Consider the following 18,494-nt stretch of genomic DNA (forward strand, 5'->3'; position numbering starts at 1 on the left):
GGAATACACTCGGACAGATGTGTTACAGCCCTGGAAACCCAGCAGCGGCCACTGGGCTGCTGCCATCCCAAAGAATAAAATAATGTCCTTATAGGCAGGTATTGTTACTTGTACCCACATTGAAGTAGCGAAGTGGCAAGGTAAAACAGTGTGTTGTAATCTATAGGTGGTCCCATACAGTTGCAACGTAGGGCCACGTTGCATTACTGAGCTGATTATGGCCTAGTGGGGCCATTGACTTTGGTATCAAGGATCAGGTTTGCTGCTTCCTGACATTGCTGTGCAAATCCTTCTTTGTTTTAACCATCCTGATAAAACAATGACTATGTCTGATGCAGAAACAATAAGAAAATAGTACGAGACTCATGGGAGGTCCAGCATCATGGCTTCAGTGTAGAACATTTGCTTTTCCAAAGCTCTATGAAAATGTTTCCTTGCCCTTTAGGATTTTCTTTGTCCCGGAACAATGTTTGCAAGTACATATTTAAAATATAACTTGGGATTAATAGTAACTGGACAAGGGTTTTAGATTTAGCTAGCTACTTTCACTCCTGGTACAATAAAAAATTGAAAAGCCGTTGAAGTGAAGATACGAAATTGGCCATGTGTGCATTCCAGTTTTGTTTTGTTCCTTTCCAAATTCATATATCTAATAAATGGATCTTCTGCATGAGCAGCTTAGCATTTGCTTCCTAAGACAATGAACAGTAGCTAAATTAATATCTGGTCTTTGTCAGACATTATTACAAATTATGAGAGCCAGACAGAAGTTTATTACCTCAGTGGTGTTCTCTTTCACAAATTAACTTCTTGGAACATCCAGCTAGCTCAGTATCGTAGATCCATTCATCACAATTAGGCTGCTGCGCTAGCAAAGTTACGTCCCGCTAACTTAATTGACTCCCAGTGTATGCTGGGGGTCTTGGGTGAGGACAACTCCAGGCCAGTCGAGAGCACCGCTGCACGTGCCTGTCGCAGGAGGCACAAACAAGGACACTCACGTTTGCTCTCTTAAGAATTTGCTGCTCTTGCTCCCCAGGTAAGATACAGGCAGTAGCAGGATACTTTTTTCATAAAGCAAGCGCAATGGTAAGGGTTGATTCAGATTTTAGCTGAGGCTGAAGTACCCTGTCGTGGTTTAACCCCAGCCAGCAACTGAGCCCCACCCAGCCGCTCGCTCACTCCCCCCCGGTGGGATGGGGGAGAGAATTGGAAAGGTAAATGTGAGAAAACTCGTGAGTTGATATAAAGACAGTTTCATAGGTAAAGCAAAAGCCACGCGCACAAGCAAAGCAAAACAAGGAATTAATTCCCTCCTTCCCATGGGCAGGCAGGTGTTCAGCCATCTCCAGGAAAGCAGGGCTCCATCACGCGTAACGGTGAGTTGGGAAGACAAACGCCATCACTCCAAACGTCCCCCCCTTCCGTCGTCTTCCCCCAGCTTTATATACTGAGCATGACGCCATATGGTATGGAATAGCCCTTTGGTCCGTTTGGATCAACTGTCCTGGCTGTGCCCCCTCCCAGCTTCTTCTGCACCTGGCAGAGCATGGGGAGCTGAAAAGTCCTTGACGAGTGCATCAACAACTAAAACATCTCTGTGTTATCAACACTGTTTCCAGCACAAATCCAAAACATAGCCCCATACCAGCCACTATAAAGAAAATTAACTCTATCTCAGCTGAAACCAGGACAACCCTTTTGAGCTATCTTCCTGAGTCCAACCAAACAGGCTCCTACCTGGGGTACTTTTGCTAAGTGCTTGCCTTTGTATAGGATGAATTGGAGTGTACAGATTGAGCTTAGTCTAACACTTCCCTTGAAGAGGCGCTTATCCTTACACATACGATTATGCTCACTGACTTTCGTCCTTCCTGCCTCAGCTGCACGTTGCCATGTAAGCCTGGGAAGTCACATAATGTGTTTTTTGCTTCAATCTCCTCGGCTGTAGGAAGAGAACGGCCCCTAGGAGTTTATTATTATTATTGTTATTAAGAGGAAATTAAATTTACACATCTTTTGGGTGCTTTGCTGTGTCTCAGCGAGACTGCTGACCCCCTGGAGGGACTGAGTCTGTGATAACTGGGGCCAAATCTGTCTTGATTTTTTTCTTTATCAGCACCATATTTTATGTGCCCCTTTGTGATGCATAGACCAAGCTTTGATCTGCATATAATCTGAAAGTGTGCTTTTTGTGCCAAGTGTTTTTATTGCAAAGCTTGTGCACTGAACGCCTTTTAGAAGCTGGCACTTGGAAAAGTCTTTCTTTAGGTTATTGTCTGCAAAATCAGTGTGTAGGGAAGAAGCACAGGGATTAGACAGATTTATTTTCTTCTCATTGTGAAGACATGCTTAGAGGCTGCCATCTGAGAAGTCCCTTCAGGCTTGGAGGACGCTCCAGAGGTTATGTTTTCCTTTTCTGCTTCTATTCTTGTTTTGGTTTTTTCTTTTTTTTTTCAGACAGAAAGTCCATAACCTATTGCTCTGCCCAAACTTCATGAGTGGCTTTGGGTCAAAAAGATTCAGGGCTGGACCAGTCATTTCATTGTGTAGTACATAGCATGTGTTCAGTCTCCTTCAGCAGAAGGGTTCAGTTCTCACTCCATGGTAGTACGTTCAGTTTATACTCTTTTATGATCAAAACTGGTTGTCTTGGCCAGTGCCTGGAAATGCCTCCCAATACTGAGATCTCCATAACCACAAAAGGTTTCTACTTTTGCTTTTCAGGTATTCAGGTGTGACATTTATTTTTGAAAGCTGAATTGAAATGATACCATGTTCCAATGCTGCTTGCTGTTCTAGTAGGAATTCAGTATTAATAATTTGCTAAGCTTGAACTCTACCTCTGTCTTCCTTTTCTAGATCAAACTAGATTAAATTTTCCACGTGTTGTAGTAAATGTTTATGTAACAGGTTTTTTGGTCTATCAAGTGTTTACCCACACCAACCACTACCACATTTAAGCCACATTACTGGGATCTGTCATATATTGTTTATTCTGCTGTCCTCTCCCCATGGACAGGCAACTGGAGGACTCATCATGGTAGGAAAGGACTGTCAGATTCGAAATATGATGTTTCCTATTTGCCTTTTGTTTAGGCACATAGTTTCTAAAGCTGTTTCTCTTGTGAGCGCTATTGCTTTCCTCAGACATCCCCTGTTGTATTATATGGCCTGGGTGAACTGCTCCCCTCTTGCCTTTCTGACCAATTGGAACAAAATCCAAACAATTTTTTGTGTTCATCTTTGGAAAATGGGCCAAAATCATAGAAAAGAAAAACAATAATGAAAAGCATCTGCCCAGTGGAGGCAGAGGAGACTGCAGCAGTACCACCACGATTTGTAGCAGCCTGTCACTAATTGAGAAATCCGCAGCAGTGATAAATTCACAAGGTGTGTGGCAAAGCCTTATCAGGTTGGGTTTAGCTGCCTCTGACAGCATCCTGCAAGTTCTGTCTCTTCATTTACACTTCAGCAACACCCACAATGCCAGTGAAGGGTTTTTATACTGTGCCGAGTGCTCAGGAACCACCAGGGAGGCAGAGGAAAGGCTGTGGGTGAATGCAGTGGTGGCGGCGGGGGAGCAGTTGGCTTTTTGGGTGGATGAGCTCTGTCACCACCCCTGCTCTCGGTTACCCTGTGCTGTGTCCAGCAGTAATTCGCAGGGAGCTTGGAGTCATTGGTAACCGTAGCTCTGAAACGCACGAAACTGTCTCCTCTTTGCTATTTCATGTTAAACTGAACATTTTTGCAGTGGATAGGGGAAGGCTTGTTGCGTTTCCCCCATCTGCTCATTCCCCGTGTATCTCGGTAGGCTGATGCCTTGCCACCCCATCTGCCACCCAAATGCCAAGTTCCAGACAACAACATGGGACAGTTTGTGGTGCAAATATGATTTACTGATTCATTTTCCATTTCATTGACATTTGAGATTGGTGACTTTTTCCCCAAACTGTTTGTACACAGTCCCATTAAAATGGGACTGTCTCTAGGGTGAAAGGAAGTTGAAAGATTCACAGCTGCTTAACAAGTATCCGTGCGCCATTAATGAGTACCAGGGAAAAAACCATGCCAGCAAGGTCTGATGAGATGTTTGTTCCAGACATCTGTGTGTCACTTTTTATTTTTTTGCTTCTTTTTTTGTTGTTGTTGTTGTCTACATACAGGGGACTGTTCTCTGTCTGTGCCTGAAAGTTATGAAACAGGTCTGGGACTTGAATCTGTAGCTGTAGAGAATTTAAGTGTTTCATGTCTGGTCCTTAAGCGTGTTATTTGAAATGTGGGGTGTTTACGATGGAGATGAGCAGCTCCAGACCACCTCTACTCAGTGCATTTTAACGAAACAGCAGAGAAGCATTGCGGCACAAACAGGCAATTAGAGAAATGCTTGTGACCAGTTGTTGTCCCCGTGATCCCTGCAAATCTCAGCTAAAACAAACAGGAATTGTAAGGAAATGGCCGTGAAGAACACTTGACAAAGTGCCGTCGTCTGCATGTCTTGAGGACCGTTAAAGAACACAGCAGCCTCCTAGGTGTAGTGGAGGAGCCGGCCGCACATCTGTACCACTCTGATGTTTCTTGCAGCAATGAGATAAAATTCATCTCAGAACCACTCACTTGTTTTACAATTCATTGTTTTCACTTAATGTGTTGCAGTAAATAATGGTCAATGTACTCTTACACTTCTGGCTTGCTAAGCTTGTCGTTAAGGTATTGCTGTAATTTTCCACGTTAGGTTCAGTTTCTACGATTTGTTCAGTAGTCTTCCTAAGATAATGGAAGACTTCCTCAGATAATGGATTCCTAATGTGGGGCCCAATTTCCTACCGTGCTGCTGAGCAATCACAATGTGAGTTGGAGTACGGGGGACTTGCATGTAGACAGCAGTATGACTGAAACTGTAGTTCATAAAGTTACTTTATTATGAATCCATTAAGGATTATGCAGTTTCATTTGTAACTTTGATGTCTGGGGAGCTTTAAGTGACATGCAAAATGTATGATTGCTCATTCAAATGTGATAGAAGTGAATAGACAGGAGTAGAAACGCAGAGGATGCTTGGGCCACGTCTGCCACCCACATCCCAGTATCGATAGCGTGGAAATTAGAACAGCGGAGCTGTCAGCTGATAGCACCTATCTGAAAATGGGCTCACCATTTAGTTATTCAAGGTGAAAGGCTGTGCAACTTAAATCCCTGTGAAACTTGTCCTTATAGATATAATATTGTATGGTACATGCTTCCTGCTTTTGGTGGGGCAGCTTTTATAGGAGGCTTTGCGGCTTGCAGGATATTTTTTGTTGTGGCTCTTAACACCGTGCCCCAGGCTCCACTAAATAGACAACCTCATTAAAAGAGAAATAGCGATAGTAAAGCAGTGGCTTTCTCATGCCATCTAACTCACATATTTGACATGATTGCTGGACCCTCCAAGTACTTAATTGATTGACTTAATTGATTTAGTGGCACTGGAGGCTACAGCATGGAAATAAAGGGGCAAGATGAGGATAAGGGGTGAAAAAATTTATGATAGGTGCCAAGCAGCCTAAGGGAAATTAGAAATGCTACAGATCTCAGAGGCAGCTAAATCAATTCAATGTGATGTACAGGGAGCAACCTGGGGGAAGAGGAGAAGCGGGGGATAGAATGGAGGAAAGGAGAGAAAATAATGGCTAATGGGAGAGACCAGAGCAAACTTAAGGGGAAGAGGGAAGACGGCAGCCTTGGTGGAGGTGGGTATTTTGGACTTCTTTAACACCAGGAAAAAACTTTCTAATGTATGACTAAAATATAAGAATGACATCGTGTTTAGCCTAAAAAGAAGGACTTGTCTTAGTTATCCGGTTTGAGACTTTATCTGTGCTTGCATTTAAAATCCTTGATGTTTGCAACAGTAACTAAAGTCACAGGAGACCTAAAATAATTTGGAGGCTATGTACGGTGGATTTTTTTAACAGCTGAAGCTTAAATGTTAAATTACTTTCTAATTTGTGCAATATTTAATTGACTGTATTGAACCGTAATACAAATGAAGTCTTCTCTATAATTCGTTCTGTCGTACTGCAGCCCTCCAAAACAATTTGATACCTCACTTATGAATTGGTAAATGGCTCATAGCAGTGCTCAGCAAAGGTACAGTAAAAACATCAAATAGGGTGTGATGGAATCCATCAGCATGGGCATACGGGGGTGTCAGATATCCCTGAGTTACGAAATACTTCTTTTATGTGCTTCTGACCCACTAGAGACAGGATTAAGTCATGGTAAAACCTTGAAGATATTTAAAAAAAAAAAAAAAGAGGCTGGGGAGAGAGAGGGGCAGATCAGCTTGTGAATATTAACTGCTGAGCACTGCTCAGTAGTTCTGCTATAAGCAGTTTTGTGTGGCTTTTGTTTCATTTCCTTTCAGGCCTGTTCATATCAAGTATCGAGAGGGTGGCCACATGTGAGCAGTTACAAACTGAGGGATAAAGATGACATTTCTATTGGTTGGTCTCATTTTACGGGACAGATTAATCTGTGCAAATGCATCAGACACAAATCTAATCAAAACATGCAAAGAGCATGTATCTATAGGTAGCCTCAACTGTAAGTCTCTGTCGGGTGGCCGGATGAGACGGTGTTTCTCCTCGAGCTGTCCCTTCTGCTGTCCTTTACTCTAGTGCACGTCTCGCTGCTGTGAAGGACTCTGCGGGGTACTAGGCAGGCTGCGTCCTTAAAACAAAGATTTACAGAAAGGATGCCGTTCTGATCTTGTATTTTATGGTGGTAAATCTCTACTGGCTGCAACAGGAGTCTCATTTCTGCTTTACGATGAGCAAAACATTAAATAATATTTGGAATGAAGTCTTGGAATATGTAGAAAGGACACATTAGATGAATTGAGGGCTGTGAAAATGCAGGTTCGAAGAAGTGTTTATATCTACATTTGAGTACAGATGTGTGTATGCAACATTGCATTTCATGTGTATGTTCCAACTCAGTATCCCTCAAACAAGTGAAAAACTCTTGCTAAACGTTCCATACAGTAAAATATGTGAAAGGATAATGTTGCAGTCACCTTTACTTAATTTGTACATCTATTGATACAGTATGTTAGAATATCATAACCATTAAAAATGTAATGATTTTCAAATGGTTAATGAGGGTTCCCAAATAAATTGGAGTGTCTCCATCTGCTGTCTTACATTGTGGGTGATACTTTTCCATGGTAGAATGATCTTCACATTTAATTCCATGAGGAAGGAATCTGATCACAGTTTAATTTCAGTGCAAAATGCTGTCTCACAATCAATAAAGCAATGTCAAAGAACTTTGATTTAATAGAAGCCAGAGATAACGTTCCCTGTCATATGCAGAATAGAGAGATGGGAACATTTCATTTCATTGTAACAGATAGCATGCAACTTGGTTTTCAGAAAAACCTAATAAATCAATATCCCTGTATTATCTAAGTAAGAGCCCATCATTAATTTTAAACGCTTTACACGTTGGGAGAGTCTGAAGCACACCTTCAGCTTCGCCACGTTCAGCCTGAAGTCAATGGCAACACTTCCATTTTCCTACGAGCAAGCAATCTTGATCTTGGGAAGTTAGGAGTCATTTACTGCGAAATGAAAATGAAAAATGTCCAGTCTTTTGTTTTATATGTAGTCATCTGTCTCTTGCGTGCTGCCTCTCCTTTTAAATTTCAATCCGTGTTCTACAGAAGCCTCATCACTTGTCACTTGCCCTGCACGCGCTCAGCCTTTTTGTTTCTACACACACACATCATCTCTGGTTTTGAATTTTAAAATGTTTTTTTAAAACTCTAAAAATAACTGGTTGTTTAGAGATTGCCTGGATACCATGCTGATTTTCAAAATGTGCTTTTCTCAAAACCAGCAGGAATCTGGACCTCAAAAGAATTCTTTGTGAGGCTTTGCCTGCTCTCAGAAATAGCATTATCCCTAGATGATATAAGAGCAGGTCAATATATCAGAAGGTAGAAATTTGAACTAACAGATTGTTTTAGATAAACTTTTCAAGGACATCATTTTAAGTAGAAATACATAAATATTATTTTGGTAATAAAATACTACTTAGGCCAGAGCGAGAAAGGTGCTGGCACTCCAAGACATGCTTATAGGAGTCTCAGATTCACCTCCTGGCTCTGGGGAGAGTTTTACTCATACATTTAAAACAAAATTGAGTCTTTCTATTATTACAATTAACCCACAGTGGGATTTTAAATAAGATGTGAACTTTTGCATTTGGCATTGATTTCAAGTTGGATAATTGCCTTTCCATGAATTTTCTGGGAAAAATACATTTTTGGAGTTCTGTTACGCTTTAAATGAAATATCGCTTGCTGGCTGATGCTGAGTGTTGCAGAGATAAAGCAAGTCTGGTGCCGATTCTTAGAGAGATTGGCTATCTTTGCTCTAGCTCTGCGGCCTCTGCAGATCAGTCTGTCCTCAGCGTCGCCCCGTATGAAGCTACAGGTAGCTGCTGCTGCGTCTTTTATATACATACAAATATTGATGCTGTACCTAGGATGCTGTGTAGGTAGTAACTAGGTAAATGGCATTTTCTATTGAATTATATCTCACCAAAAGATACCAAGAAAAACATTCATTTGAAGCTTTTAGTCAAATTATTAAAGCAAGTCAAGTTTGGCTAGATTTTGAAAAGAGAACAGGCTTGAAGAGTGCAGCTATTAATTGATTTTGATACCAGGTTATGTTTGTTTTAATTCCATAGGTGTCTTGAGGTCCAGGTAAAGCACTGATGAAAGAGAAATTATACTGCTTTTTAATAGAACATTTTGATGGATATTTCTTCCTGTGTTTTTTTTAACAGCTACTACAGCACCACCATGCAGTTCATGAAATTTCATACATCGCAAAGGATATCACAGACCATCGAGCGTTTGGATATGTATGTGGAAAGGAGGGAAATCACAGATTTGTGGCAATAAAAACAGCCCAGGCAGTAAGTATCAGGTCACTGTCATTTTCTACGGCGTAACTCCATAGAAAAGCCGTGTTCATAAGAAGTGCTCAAGAGGCCAATCTTGTATTGTTTATGATTGTGCTCGACTTGTCACAAGTGTCTGCTTAGATGTTCTTAAATAGCAAATTAATGAAACCAGCTTGGGAAAAAGGGAATGTATTTCACTATTTCCAATTTTTCGTGATGTTTTTTTTTATAATTAGTTACTGTTTTCCTTTCTAACTAAACTAGACTGGATACAGATACATTTGGTTATATTCCTATACTCATCTAAATAGAAAGTAATAGATACCAAATAACTACTTTGCATATAGTCTACTGTAATTTCATTGTATGAGAAACCACTAATAAATATGCTTTTATATTCATATATGTGCCTTTTATATTCATATAGATGCCTTTTATATTCATAATGCCTTTTATATTCATAATGCCTTTTATATTCATAATTATAATTATCATTAATTTGCAAATATAGTTAGTTCACTAGAAGTTAACCCGAGCCTGGATGCTAAGAAATTAACTTTATATGAAGTTCTCTCCAATTGTGGAGATGCTATAACTGCTCTATCAGCAGGATGGGATAAGAGGAGTATATTTTCCCATGTAGAAACCCTCCTTCCTGTTTTTGCTTCCACAGGCTGAACCTGTAATTCTGGACTTGCGAGACCTGTTTCAGCTCATCTATGAACTGAAACAAAGGGAAGAAATGGAAAAAAAGGCACAAAAGGATAAACAGTGTGAACAAGCGGTATACCAGGTACACGCATAAGCTTAGACTACTGCCAAGAAAAGTTTGGTTTGAAGTATCCCCCAGAGTTGCTCCAAAGAGGCACTGAGCATCCTCAGCATTTCTTAGCAGCAATGGGTTTGACCGGTGCTAGCTTCAAATGGACAAATACGAACCTAACAGCCATCGTGAGCTCAGAAGTAGGATTAAACAGTGATGAAAGCTATCACTTGGGGTACCGTGAACATGTTTAGCAACTGGAAATGATCTATTCATTTCCCGCATAGTGTTTCTTCTAATTCAGAAGGAAAACTTTAATGAAGGTCAGTGTGTTGTAAGTCAGGTTTTTAAGAGTGTCTAATACTTTAGGGAAGATTCAACATACTTCTGAATGTGTGTATTTGAATCAAATCAAATAAGGTGCAGATTGTTAAACTCGGATGAAACTTGAATAAAGTTACTTTGAACAATAATGTGACTTTATCTGTATACTAAAGAAAGAAAACTATATACCTACCTGCCCATTTTGCTTATTTCTTCGCTGTCCTTTAATTCTGAATGCAGTTCTTTTATCTCTACTGTTTATGTTCTTTGCTTTTACTGCCTGTCCTCTTACTTTGCTGTAGACAATTTTGGAAGAAGATGTAGAAGATCCTGTATACCAGGTAATTTCTGAAGCTGTATGGCCTTGGAGTTTCAGAAATGACTAGATACATGTTATCTTCAAACACAGCCAAAACCTTTAACAAGATGTTTTGAAATTTACTGAGATAGGTCTTCTGAGAAACTTGTAAGATTTATACAGAAAGTAGCATATTTAAAGATTAAGCTGTAAGTAATAGCACAATATGTCTGTATAGAATAAAATAGAATAGAATATTTCAGAGTATACAAATATTAGATTAAGAATTTCATAAATATTTCGTAAAATGTGGCTTGTGAGTCCAGATTTTAAGTTGCCAGATGAGATTTGTCATCATTTTTTAATACAAACTCTAACTGAAAGGGAAGTTACATTGAGAATAAGGAAGGTGACGTCTTGTTCTGCTAGTAATAAATTGACATTTTGGTTTTGGCTTCTATGGGGCCAGAATTTAATTCAGAGGGTGAATATTTTGAAAAAAACAACAGTGGAATTGATGTTATAACACCTCCCTTGTTGGCGTTTGGGCTATGATTTAATAAGAGATCTGAAAGTTAAGTCTTACGTTATCCAAGCAAAATGTCTGGGAGCAAAGGTGATTATCAGAAATATGTCAATATATTCATGTCCACTATCCTACGGAGTGTGAAGAAGAAAAAGATGTAATTTAATTCTCATGTTTTTGTGCTGAAACAAAATATATGATAGTTTACTTTTTTTTCCTGGAGATTTTGTGTTCTTCCACTTAGGCATGTCAGTGGGAGGCACACTGAAAGAAACCGATTCAACCATTAGTGAATATTGAACAGTGCCTAAGGTGCAGCAAGAAAGATGATAAGAATTAGGATGCCCTAAATTACTATTCAGCTTTTATAATGTCAGGAGTTTTACTTTGTGCTCTTCACAATAAAGAAAGAACCTGAAAATAAAGAGGTTTGTGACAGCCTTTTGCCACGTGGCCTGTTACATGAGCACCAGCCTATTCTTCCAGTTCGGATTTAGCTTTTTTATTCATAGATAATAAATATATGTGGAAATAATTGCCATTATGTAAAAGAGGCAAAATTCACGTTGACTTCAGAAAATTAATATTGGGCCACAGGCGGTCTCCCTAGTGAGAAAGAATTAGGAAGTTGCTGTAATGATCATTAGAGGAGATTTAGGTCTATTCATTGCCGGTTTATGAAATATGAAAGAACCTTACGCTGCGCTTTCCAACAAACTGGTTGTCCTGCTGCCAGCCTGTACTTTGAGCTTGTTTCTTTAATGCCTGCCTATGTTTTTACGTGGAATTCCAAATCGCCTTTTTCCCTTCTGTTTCATCTTTGACTTTTCCTCTCTGGCGGCTGGTGTAATAGTACATTGTGTTTGAGGCTGGACACGAGCCAATCCGTGAGCCTGAAACGGAAGAAAACATTTATCAGGTATAAAATCGCTAACTTCGGTGTTTTCATTGCAACGATTGCAAGCATTTAGTAAAGTACATTTCGTCTATGCTTCACTTTTATTAGTTTTCATTCATCACAAAAACGTCTGGCATTTCATTCTGGGGACATGAAATGAATAATCTGCCGGTCTCACTGTGATTTTTCTGTTGTTTGTCATTTCAGCTTCTGCAAACTTTATTAATTTTGTCGACTTATGAAGGGTCTTAAACTTTTGCGTACACCCTATAAGGTGATAAATAGTGGATTGCCTTTTTCTGTTAATTTTTTTAAACTTTTTACACCTCTTCTAAGAAACAGATACTGAAATCTGATGGAAGGCAGACCATCCAAGCAATTCTTGGAAAGACATTTTGATGGTACTGCTCTTGTTTCTAGCTAACCAAGGAGATAACTGAGCAAAACCTAAGAGCTCTCAACGAATATCCCCCAGACTGGGGAAAATATTTTCAGAGTGCCTGTGTTATGTTAGAACCCAAGTTTGCATTCTTCACACAGACAAAAAATTGCATTGAAAGCAATATAAAATAATCTTTTGTCCTTCAATTTATCCTCAAGGGATCAGTACAGGGTTTATTAAAATATAATGTAATTCATTTTGTAGCATATACTAGAGGCAAATGTGGAGATAGACAGAAATTTCTGTATGCTGTAAGAAAATTGCGATTTGAGGAAATCATTTAGTACGGAGGGGAAAGAGATTCAAGCAGTGATTAAGCATTTCATCTAGCTGTACTAGAGGTTGATCTGCTAATAGGAAGAGCTTTTTTAAGGTAGACAGGAGCAGGGATAGAACAAAAAAAGGGAAAGGTATTTTTTTAAGTAATGGAAAAGGTAGGAATATAATAGAAAAAATGAAAGGGTAGAGTAGCTGTAAGCCAAAACAGAAAGAAGCTAAGTGGGAAAGGGGAATGCAAGTTAAACATGAGAAAATAACCATCTTACAGGCCCCATCACAGGGTCATTAAGATGAGATTCACTTAACCTGCCTCTGTTGATTTCCTGGCACCCCACCACGCACACTAGAATATACATCTTTCTGCATCTCTAGACCAAGACAGGCAAAGCTCTCAAGGAGAGAGTATGCCTAAGGTGGAAAATTTTCTACCGCATAGTGTCGAAAGTTTGACTATTTTCAGGAAAGCAATCTGTTAAAAAATTGCTACTCTAATTGTCAGTTTTATGCTAGAAACAAAAATCCCATGACAACTACATTCGGACCAAAAAATTCTGATTGTTGTTCATCAAAGTGCGGAGCTTTTAGTGATGTTTTAGAGAAGTACTGGTGGAAGCGAGCAAAATGGGGTCATCGCTCCCAGTGTTTGGTGATCTTGGAGCAAACTCTGGTGGGTAGGGAAGAATTAGGAACTGTGTTCTGAGGAATGGCCTGAAGAACAGGAGGACTCTCTGGACATTGTCTTTTTCTTAAAATGGAAATAGAAGATGATAAGCATGTAGTGAGGTCTTGCCTCATCTTGAGGTACTGCTGTTACTATCCTGGAAGTCACCAGAGAATTGCTCAAGGCTTCATATGACAGTGTCTGGATGTGAAGTTTTTTTTTTTCTTCCACAGCGATGCACAGAAAATACCTGTGATACATAATATACCGTACTCTCAGTATATGCAGTCTAGCATTGTGCTTCTCTGTATTTACTACAGGCAATACCTTGAATACAGCAAATGCTGAGATTAGGGAGCTATGGGGTTTTTGCGATTATCTATTGTAATTGACAGATGCTGAAGTATCGCTACCGTAGACTTGCCCGGAGCCGCGAGCTTCCGAGTTCCCCTGGACTTCATGAGCTCTTGGCTTGCTATAAATCTGGGTTCCCACAGCTCAGATCTTACACTGGCAAAATTGTTTCTCTTACAAGTTTTTCATGAACTCAGAACTGTCCATTAAAAATGAAATTAGAAAAGGTCCTCTTTTTCTTTTGTTTGTTCATTTTTTTAGTTTGATGCAAATTGTTGCCAGCTCTATTATTTACTGTAAAGCCTTCCGCATACTACACTTGGTAAACATGCATCTGCTCAGTAACCTCGTGTATCCTCACTTCAGCCTTGCCTAATCTTTCTTCTGGTGCTGTTCTGGTTTTTCAACCAAGAGCTGGCAGGCAACGAGTTCGTTTCTCCCTTGGTGGAAAAGATTCCTATCCAATGGGTAACTGAAGGAAGATAGGTGCCAAAAGTGACTATTTCTTTTTAACATAGTAGAGGTCACAATTTCCTTTTTAAGCGTTCTTTCTCTGTCTGTCACCTTTCTTTGATACATTACCCCAAAGACTGTCTGTATCTGTCTGCTCTTTCAGTATTGTCTGCCTATATAAGTTGCTCTAATGTGTTAGTTGTGGAAGGATTTGATCACTGAGCATGTACCAATCCTCTCACCTACTGTCAGATTTCTTAATGGCATCTCTTTGCCTGTCTGTTGTTTTATGGTAGTGAGGCGGGGATGAGATTTTGTTAGGTGTTTTTGTATTGTGTATGTAGCAACATCGGTGTCTATGGAGAGGCAAGTTCTGCTCCATCAGGAGTTGACAATCTGAGATGGGGAGTTCTGAGTTGCAGTGCTTGTATTGCTGGTAAGATGCAAGTACGTCAAAATGGTTCACAGCCTGTCACAGAGCCAGAGCTGTCAGCAGCAATAGTGCTGGTACCCCTTTGCTGATAATGCTAATCAAAGAAAAAACAGGAGAAATCCCTTGCAGACCCCCAGTCGACGTAGCGATGCAAAAAAGCGTGGTGATACATGGCAAGTAAAGACAACAGGAAGACAGGCGGTATCGAGTTGGGAGAGAAAAGTGTCTTTCACAAAAGTTTCTCTGTCTTGATATTAGAAATCAGAAGCTTTTCTCCATGTAATTATAAGCTGGAGTAAGAGCGGGGGGATCGATAGTGCAGGGAAACACTCATTCCGTAAAAACCTGTGGATCGGAGTGTGCAAACTGGGATGACTTCATGGAGAAGTTGACTGATGGGGAAACTTTCCAGAGAGAAAAGAAAAATACGTACTGCTGATAGTTTATGAATAGTTTATCTTACCACGTTTGTCCTCTTTTTATGAAGACTAAACTTTCCAGTGACTCACTAAATACACCATTCTTGGTTTCTGCTCTTGCACTGTCACTTAACAGTCTGTAAAAAGAGAGCACTTTATTTCCATGAAATTGAACTGTTCCACTCTTGCCAGTTTCACGTTACGTTTAATGTCATAGGTGGTTTTAGTGGAAGAGCAAACCAAGGCAAGCAAGTCATTCCCAGGACAGGAACAGAAGAGATCTTTTAAAAAGCTCGTTCAGTTTCTGTGAGGGTTCCGTGCTCACGCTCTTGAAGAACTTCTGCAATGTGCACCAAGTTAAAGATGCACCGTTTCCCATGAAGACTTTAACATTTAAACATGAGCAAGAGAATGTTTGAACAGTAGAGAGAGTTTTTTATATACTAAGCAGAATAAGAAATGATAGCACATCTCAATGAATAAGTAACATTCCTTCAGCTTCCCCTAAACCAGACCTACTCTAATATCAGAACTCTAAGGTATTTATTGTCTTAGAAAACAAAACCAATATTTTTTTGTCATTTCTGCAGTATTATTTCTCCTGTTAACCTGTGAGGTTTCATTAATCTCTGAAATGGAGCGCTCTTATGCTGAATGCCTTTGTTCAGTGGAAAAGTAGCACTGATTTACTTGGAGCATTCGTGTCTGTTTAGAGCATGTCTTTACTGTTCTTTTTGTTTGTGTCATTTAGAATAGATGGTCAGTGCGTCTAGGAAGGAAAAGAAATACAATCACAAATTATAAATATGTAAACCAGCAGTCCTTAGGCAAGCGAAGCCCAGTATTACAAAGCAACTGAATTTACATGAGCAGATTATAAATTCCCAAGGTGTAAATCATGACTGTTGACTCAACTAAAGACTCGCCCAAAGTTTTTTAAGTGCGTCATCCCTTGTCCATGCGACGCTGTTAACTTCAGCTCCCTGGCTGTGTCGGACTCTGACAGGCCAGTAATTCCTTAGTAAAATTGCAGAATTGTAACCAAACATTGCTTAGAGCAGCCATAGGGCCCCATCACTGCAGCGGTACATGTTATGACTTTTCTTGACTTAGATTTTTAAATTAATTGGAAGGAAGAAATCTAACGCCATAGGCCAAACATCTCTTTCCCTCAGATCCGTAGCTCTGCTCTGGATCTCTGCCGTGGAAGAAAATGAAATACTGATCTAACCATGACTTCCACGTTCATCTTCTAACCCCCAAGTACAATGAAAAAACAACCAGTTAAGTAGGAAGGAGATCCAAGTGCACCTGAACTTAATGCAACTGAACCTAACTGAGAATGAAAATCTCATTTCTGAACACTGCTGGGTTTTAGGATTTAAAAAATTCAGATAGATGTTTTATTTCTTCAGTATTGTCTCCATTAATGTTACTGCTTGAATGAAAAGGAAGCCACCCCTTGATTTCATTAGTATTAAATGACTACCCTGTACTTAAATATCAGTTGCAGATTTCAATTTTTCATCAAATTTGCTTGGGTAATGACCTTAGTTTTCATTTGCTATTGCAGGTTCCTACCAGCCAAAAGAAGGAAGGTGTTTATGATGTGCCAAAAAGTCAACCTGTAAGTGTAAGTATCTTCCCTATTTATATGCAGTAAAGAAGATGTGTTACTTAGCTTCTGGGACTTTCATTATTGTATGTAACATTTGGTACATTCCTTGTGATGGGAATTTTATCAGTGATCTGTTGTGGGTTGATTGGGTTGGTTCAGAGTAACCAGGATTGTAATGTCACTTATATCCATCTCATTCATTACTTAAACCTCCTTTCTGTCTTTTCCGACTCATTTTTATGAAAGTCACTATTTATAAATGTGTTATCTGTGGTTAAGAGTCGACAATGAGCCTTCTGCATGTTAATGCATGAATCATTGCTGCCTGGATTGCTGTACAAGGCTTATCACTCTGAGTGAGCATGGGCTGCTTTTTCTCCCGTGTGCTGTATCAGGGCCATACTTTATATATTGTGCTCCTTACAGCTTGGTTTAGTAGGACAGCAGGGGAGGCAAGGTCTGAATAGAGTGGAGGTCAAGAGAAGTAGCATTACGAAAAGGTATGTCAGAACATTGTCTGTGACCTCTGCGGTGATTTTCTGTGGCTATAATGTCTACACCTCTCCAAAGGCTTCCTGGTGAATACAGTGTGCTGATAGGTAAAGATTTCATAAGGAGCTTCAAATCAAATGTTACCAAAAAATTGGGAATTTGCATGAGAATTGCTTTTCTGTCATTTGGAAAACAAACAAACAAACAAACAAGTTACATCAAAATCCAACCTAACGTACACTATAGAAAAGCAATTATTTTTCCAATAAAACTAACTTCTATGGTAGCTTTAGTAAGAGCTGTAGAGTTGTAGGGCAGAGATACGTGCAATTGCCATTAGTTTAAACAGCTGCGGGAAACTCTGAAAGGAACTACATCAAAATTAAGTGTGCAAAAAGACCTCACTCAGCAAATTCCTGAGTGGCAGAATTTTTTCTCTATGTATTGCACTGCTTTCCTGGTTATTGTGGGCTGTAATCAGCATAAGGAGATTTTCTCCCAATATTGCTATGTATTATTTCTGTAGCGCTCTAAGTATACAAGAAGCTAAAGGTCAGTATAGACTGTCAACTTAATTCTTTCTGTTCTGTGCCTTGCGTGGACAGTAGACTATTAAAAAATAGGGGTAATACGCTGTTGTATCTAAATGGCACAATTCCCTTTCTGTGTATTCGCATTTTGAAGAGGTGAAGCATTTATCCGCAGAATGTATAAGGAATGGTAACAAGTGGTTGAGAGCAGAAGTGGAGTGACAGATGCCTTAGCAACAAGGCATGCATTTGCTGAAGGGTGGGTTATACTGTCTAATATAAATTGGTGCTATAAATACCTTGAGAAATTGTTCGATTGCATTGGTTACACAGCAAATTAGTATTTCTGAGGATTTGTGTGAGAATGGAGAAAAACAAAGGAAAAGGTCAGGAATTTCAGTCTACTGTAAGCATGGGAAAAATGCCTGTATTCAAGAGAGAGAAAGAGAGACTCCTTTCACATGAGGATGTGGTAACTTGCACAGCTTGGGCTGAGCATGGAGACTGAGATGTCGAATAAAAAAGATAAATGCTGGGGAGGGGCTGGATGGGCGCCTGAATCGTGACACTTCTGTGGTTTGCACAAACAAACAAAACTTGCCATAAATATTTCATGATAAGCCACTAGGAGGAGGGAGGCATCGTCGTGTTGCCTGGGAAAATCTAGTAAAATAACTCATGTTGCATAACTAATTAAGGTATTTGTGGGCACGGAATAGCTGCAGATTTTTCACTTATTTCTCATACAGCTCAGTGTTACAATTTTTCCGCTGTACATTTCCTGCGACTTTTTTATTATTCCTTCAGCGATGTTTCAAATTTACTCGGGGTATAGTCTGTAATTGAGGTCGTTGCAGTATGACGGGGTGTACAGTACACTTGCAATCATGTCTGCAGACACTTTGGTATTAGACTGTCCTGGTAAAGAGCATGACTGTGAGATATAGGGCATATAGAACCTACTCTGTAATCATCAAATATATTTAATCTGTCATCTCCATGAAGCTGGTTGCAGACTTAATTTTTTTTTTGCTATTTCATGG

At 39.7% G+C, this 18,494-nt stretch overlaps 1 protein-coding gene across 1 annotated transcript in view; it reads left to right on the forward strand.

The window, feature by feature from the left end:
* Positions 1-18,494, forward strand: part of DAB1 (DAB adaptor protein 1) — a 122,783-nt gene that overhangs the window by 72,737 nt on the left and 31,552 nt on the right. The window contains exons 4-8 of the mRNA XM_072867389.1: positions 8,842-8,973; positions 9,635-9,754; positions 10,351-10,389; positions 11,726-11,791; positions 16,385-16,444. Of these exons, the coding sequence (XP_072723490.1) occupies positions 8,842-8,973; positions 9,635-9,754; positions 10,351-10,389; positions 11,726-11,791; positions 16,385-16,444 (417 nt within the window). The remainder of the gene's footprint in view (positions 1-8,841; positions 8,974-9,634; positions 9,755-10,350; positions 10,390-11,725; positions 11,792-16,384; positions 16,445-18,494) is intronic.

This window comes from Ciconia boyciana, chromosome 7, assembly GCF_034638445.1.
Source record: "Ciconia boyciana chromosome 7, ASM3463844v1, whole genome shotgun sequence".
NCBI classification, from domain to species: Eukaryota; Metazoa; Chordata; class Aves; order Ciconiiformes; family Ciconiidae; genus Ciconia; species Ciconia boyciana.